This window comes from Megalops cyprinoides, chromosome 5, assembly GCF_013368585.1.
Source record: "Megalops cyprinoides isolate fMegCyp1 chromosome 5, fMegCyp1.pri, whole genome shotgun sequence".
Taxonomy (NCBI): domain Eukaryota; kingdom Metazoa; phylum Chordata; class Actinopteri; order Elopiformes; family Megalopidae; genus Megalops; species Megalops cyprinoides.
Window position 1 is genome coordinate 25142775 of NC_050587.1, and position 6397 is coordinate 25149171.

Sequence of the window (6397 nt, forward strand, 5' to 3'; positions counted from 1 at the left end):
ACTGGTGAACAAGCTCAACATATTTTATTTTAGGCATAATTTCTGACACTATTCAAATCTACACTACACTACACTAAATCAAAATGATTGCCTGAAACATTGAGCAGAGGTCCAATGACCTAAGCACATGGAAAAGTATTTTAAAATGGGAATTTAATATTAATAGATGTGACACAAAAAGAGTTTTGGTTTTGGGTTGTTTTGGGTTATTCTTGCTTTTGACTGGAAATTAATGTTGGCAAAAAATCAGATTGGTAGAGCATCTTAGATTTTGATCACATTCAAACATACTTATTATACGTGCAGTTTGTCATGTAGTATTTATTTTGCAAATAACATCATTCCATTGTATCTCAGTATCATTGCATCTATACAGTTCTTTTCATTGAGTAATTTTATACAGCTAAGGCACTTAGTTGATAATAGCATATTGGTATTTGTTCCTAGCTAGGCAAGTTACTAAAATTACATTTCTTATTGTAAGTAAGGCTGTTTCCATTAAATCCACAGATAAAGTCTAACAGACAACATGGTGGTGGTATCTAAGCGCCATCTAGTGGTACTCTCCCCATGAAGATAGTGATCATGAAGATATGATCATTTTTGAATTTGATTTCACCCAGCACATCAATTGAGATAATGCATCTATTTAACAATATCCAAAAAGTCAACTAAACAGTTTACAGCAACTGTGGCGTACAAAAAAAATACAACAATCAACATGGAAATCACAATTTAAAAAATCAGCCGCTAACAAGGAGGCATAATCATTTGCACGCACCACTACAGACAATCAATATCAACAAAACATGATAACATGTTTTAGTAAACTTTAGTAAAAATAAATAAATAAATTAATTAATTAAAATAATAATAATAATAATTAATTTAAAAAAAAACACGTGCACCTCTCCAGCAAAATATTTTGCAACTTAATTTTTAAATCATCCAATGGAATGAATGTATCAGATTTTAATCTGATTGTATGAATGCCTTTCCTAAATTCTTAAGAACATAGAGGTTAAAATGTGGCGATTGTTATAAGAAGTGGTGGTATCATCATCATCATCATCATCACCACCACCACAACCACCATCCCTATTATCATAATAAATCAAGTTACATACATACATCTAGATTAGATTCTCACGAGATTCCCTTTCAAAATCGGTGAAAGCAGCCATACACAAATTTACTGATCAATACATAACCTTCAACAGCGAATTCCCGACAGTTCATTACCTGTATTATATCACTATGAAGCGTGTTATGCAAATCCCGTTATGCAGGCGGCACTAAGGGCCGAGGTGTTGCTAGAAACGTCTAGAATGTTTCATGGAACTCTTGCGCACCGGGATTTACCGTTTACGAAATACCAGTCTACAATCTGAACTGAACATGTATATGTCTTTTATAATGCATACATAGTATGCGGATAGTAAAGTAAAAATCTATACATTAGTTAAGTAATGATGAACTTCAGTGTGTGTAGAAACAACGTTCCACGCGTGCGCAGTAAGGACACACTCCTCACAAGGTCATTCACACGTGTATGATGATCCATTTGAGCTGCGACAGCTGAAGGAGGAGGACATATTCTCGCCAAGAAGTTCTTTCACCAGAGGCGAATTCTGAATTTGTGTTATTTGCTATCTAAAAGTGTCTAAAATGGCCAGAGGAAGTCGCAGTCGTTCCGCGCCAGCACCAGCAAGGTAAAGATATTTCTTGACGAGTTCGTTAGCTAGCTAGCTCTAGCATATTCTGATGCCGGAGAAAGTCAGTTCATGCCCCTCCAGGAGATCAAGAATCGGTTCACTTAACTGTAACCTATCTTCAACCTGTTTCCAAGTTATTCAGCATTACTGCGGCAAAATCTGCTTTTGCTGCAAGGTCAAGATAGCTAACTAGTCAGTCTTATGACGCATTTCCCATAATAGTTTGATAACTGGCTAGCTAACACCACTAACGTTAGCTTGCCAGCTGAATGTACAAAATGCCTGCTATGACTGGCGTGCCTGCGAATTTCTTTATTAGTCCACTACCAAACTAGACAGCTACAGACTAAGGTTAGTGAGTGATGTCTTGACCGATTTTGACCAGTTATCGTATGATGCAAAGTTCAGTAAGCAAAAGGTCACAGCCAGAGTGTGCACATAACCTACCTAGCATTAGCTGTTTATTGGTCATTTAGCTGCACCGCGGCTTAACAAGTGATGGCGGTACACCATTCTTAAAGTGCGTGGAAGTTTCTCCTCACCGCACGTCATTGGTGAGCTGCAGATACGTAATCAAGTGTTTAACCTAAGTGGGTGCATTTAATGCTGCACTGAATTTGTTAGGGTTTCGTAATCAGTGGCGGTAACATGTCGCATAAATAAGATAATGCCTGGTAGATAAACCAGAGTTGAAGTTATCTGTTATTCTTAGTGGCCATGGTAGTTTGGCTTGACATTGTTTTCAGCCTATATCATGTATTACACCAACGTTGTTCTCGGTCATGTCTGATATAGGCTTTTCTGTTAAATGACATAAGAAATTTATACTATTTATCAGACATGGCATGTATCCCCCTTCTCATTGATTTGTTACAGTTCACTAACCATGCCCCTGTCTTTGCCTTTCACCTGCCAGCCATCCGCCGCCGTCCTATGCACCTGCCCCAGCACCAGCCCCACCCGCTGCCCTGGCGCCTGCTCCCGCCCAGCCAAAACAGCCAGGCCTCATGGCACAGATGGCCAGCACGGCAGCCGGAGTCGCCGTTGGCTCAGCCGTAGGGCATGTTGTGGGCCATGCCATTACAGGATCCTTCAGTGGGGGCAGCAGCAGTAGCAGCAGCTCCCCAGAACCAGCCAAACCTGCCACCACATACCAGGTAGGAGACCTCCTAAAAAAGGCCAGCAGGGTTAGGTGAGGATAGTGCAGTGGAGGGTTTGGGTCCATCTTGACGATAGGGGGTCAGTTCCGCATCCATATTTGCTTTGTAGAGTCATTATAGCCAGAAGTTGCCTGTGAGTGCCAATCTAGGACTAGTTCCTAGGTAGCTTGAGATGATTTAAAATTTTGGTTGGGGAATCTGACTCCAGGTTAGCGCTTGCTGGCAACTTCTGCCTCAGGGCTGTAGAACCGCTACAGGTGGGAGTAGTGGGTCAAAGAACTGAGCTTGCGACCAGGAGATTGCAGGTTCACTTCCCTGGTGGGAGCTTTGTTGCTGCATTCTTGAGACGGATGTTAAATCTGACCTGCTTCAGTAGAATGTCCAGCTATGTAAATGGATACCCTCTGAAATGTGAACGGTCATCCTGGACAAAGGGAGTCGTAGCTAAATAATGACATTATTGTGACGGGAACTTGCACTGGTCTCAGTAGTGAAGAAACCACAACAATGGCTAACACAATCAGTTCATCTTTCTGAGAATCCCAAAACCTGCTGTTTTCCATTGAGGGCATAGTAGGACAAGATTGTGTCTTAAGTAGGTAGTTTGAGGTGAGTACATAATCTTAGGATTGAAGCTGTGACCAGGCCTGGAAGGTGTATGATGAGTGCTCAATTTCAAAAAAAAGGGAGAATGTGTATACCTACGGTGGACTTGTTTAAAGTCTCCTTGCTTTGCTTATCAGCAATTTTTGACCGTCACATGATCTCTACTGGAATTAAGAAGTTTGGTAAGACTATGCCTTGAGTTGTAAATTGACGATGTGTGTGTTTGTACATGCTTCCACTCAGGAGGCCCCCAGGCCCCTCCCTCCCCAGCAGGGCCCTTGCCACTTCGAAATACGACAGTTTCTGGACTGTGCCACGACCCAGAGTGACCTCACTTTGTGTGAGGGCTTCAACGAGGCCCTGAAGCAGTGCAAATACTCACATGGTGAGTCTCGTCCCTGGAGCAGGGCACCCGGGAGCTGTCAGTCTCGGCTTCCAATGCAATATTTAACGCAGTCTTACTTTCCGCCCCCAGTTTTCTTACATTTATATAAATTATTTCACAGTTTGTGACATCATTCATGTATAATGTGGTATTCATTAAAATAAATGATGGTGAGAATGTTTTATAGTTTGTCATTGAAAGTTAAAGCAAGACTTCTGTGCATTTTGAATGAGTTGCCCTATTTTAGTACATAGTTTTAAGCATCACAGGAATTGACGTGGAACTGAAGGCTTAATGCACTTTCTGTGAGGATTCTAAATTACAAAACTGTTAGATCTTGGTGGGGTTAAATATTCCTACTGTTTGATAGATTTCATAATATTATCAAAACTCAGATGGATCTATGAATAGTGTAATGCACTCAAACTCAAACAACTGTAACCTATGTAAGTCGATTTGGATAAAAACGTCTGCCAAATGAATAAATGTAAAAAAAAAAAAAAAAAGTAAATGTAATGTAAACCCGTCAGCAGCAAACTGATGGAAAACGTGCATCAGCCTTTAAGTACTGTGAAAGTGTATGCTAGTATGAGTATAAGTGTAATTGCTCATATGCTTGGCTTGCTGAATGACCTTGACTTTGTTCTCATCACAGGTGTGCAGTCACTGGTTTGATGGAGTGGGCGTTGAAAAAACAAGACAACACTCAACTGATTTCGAAGTATGATCAGAAACCACTCTCATTAAAATATACCCTCATCTGCTGTATAAACTGTTGTCTGCAGACTTGAAGTACGTATAGCAGGATTTTTAGTGCTGTATATCAAATTGTAAAATAAAAGTGCTATTTAACTGTATCAGTGTTTAGTTCTTTTGGTTGTTCATCTGAAGACAAATTGGGGTAAAAACATTCTAGGGTAAAAAGAATCGTGTTGCCTTGGATGGAGCTGCATACATTCACATACATGCATACACACACATGCACACTGGGCCAAACACACCCAGAATTAAGTGTATTAACATTGCATAAAAAAACTTGAGAGGAGCTTTGGTATTCAAAGTATGCTATCCAATTGATTAATTATGATTGAATGAAACCTGCTGAAGAATTAACCTTATTGTTTAGTTAGCTTGAAAAGTCAGGTTTGTCTTGATATTTTAAGATGATGTGCATCATTATGTGAATCTGGACTGTTAATGAAGAAACATCCCAAAGACCTTTAATGAATCACAACCTTTTTCCTGTTTATATAGCTTTTGATAAGGTAATGCAGCTGAAGATGTCAGGGTAAATCCTTTTTGTGCTTCACTAGTGTTTAAATGTTAAACTTGGCAGGGTTTGCAACTTGGTGGTGGAAACTAGTACACCCTGTAAATAAATACAGCTGAATTTCAAACCTCAAACACACAATGATCTTGAGTTTTCATGATAACCTGACAGGCATCCTCTGACAGATTCTGAGTTGAGTAAAACTGATCATTAACTCTCACATTTTAATGTGACCATGCCCACTGTATATTGCTGGCCATCACCTGACAATAGGCAATTGTGTGGTATAGTGGTAAATGAGCTGAGCATGAAACCTCAAGGTGGAAGTTCCAATACTTAGATGCAAATTCCAAGTCGCACTTGAGCCAGGTGCTGCACTGCTTCAGTAAATATTTGAAGTTGTACAGTTGTGTAGTATTTAAAAGTGCAGCCTTTGAAAATTGCTCTGGGTAGGTGAGTATGTAAATAAAATATAATGTGACATGGTCTACTGAATAACCTGTGGTAACAAATGGTATGTGTGAAATCATGCCTCTAATGAAAACCATGATACTTTCAGGTGTGCAGAGAGTAGCTGAGCATATGCATTCCTTTAAGATAAAAAGTGATGGAATGTATTACTAATGCCTTCCATATTTATTAATGCTGCCTATTAATAAGGAAAAACATGACATTACAGGAAGAATTTGTGCATTGTTGCACAACAATGCATTGCAAATGCATTGTTTTCCCATTTAATAATTGAACAAATGTTCACAAATAATATAACGTTGTTTTAGTTATTAAACTAAGATACTATTTAACTTATACCATTTTACTGTGTGTCTCACAGTGCACAAAATATTCCTGTTCAGGAAAGTGTTCATTATTAACTTGCACTTGATGGACGGATCAACGTCCATCACATCATAACTCAGCTTCACACCTACACCAACACATGATTCTCCTTGCTTGGAAGTGAAAGAAGCTGCTGCTTCTTCACTGGTATCACTTCAAAGCACAAGACGCGCAGATTCACTAATCTGTATATGACTTATGTTAGCTCATAGAATACTGTATATTGAGGTAATATTGATGTCTCCGTGTACTATACATATCAGTGTATAAGCGCAGCCCCTGCTTTAAACTAATCCAGGAACATGTCGAAGGAGACGTGAAGGGTGTTTCTCCTTCAACCAATAGGGAGAAAGTTCTTTGCAATCTGACCAATGACCGCAAGAGGTGTGCGATCAGCTTCCGGTGCAAATGAACATTCCTTCTG

At 39.5% G+C, this 6397-nt stretch overlaps 1 protein-coding gene across 1 annotated transcript; it reads left to right on the plus strand.

The window, feature by feature from the left end:
- The first annotated feature begins 1532 nt into the window (after nucleotides 1-1532).
- Nucleotides 1533-4648, plus strand: chchd10 (coiled-coil-helix-coiled-coil-helix domain containing 10). Its single transcript, XM_036529836.1, has 4 exons — nucleotides 1533-1712; nucleotides 2632-2872; nucleotides 3725-3866; nucleotides 4522-4648. The coding sequence occupies exons 1-4, from the start codon at nucleotides 1669-1671 to the stop codon at nucleotides 4539-4541; spliced, it is 447 nt and encodes a 148-aa protein (XP_036385729.1). The 5' UTR covers nucleotides 1533-1668; the 3' UTR covers nucleotides 4542-4648.
- The last annotated feature ends 1749 nt before the right edge of the window (nucleotides 4649-6397 follow it).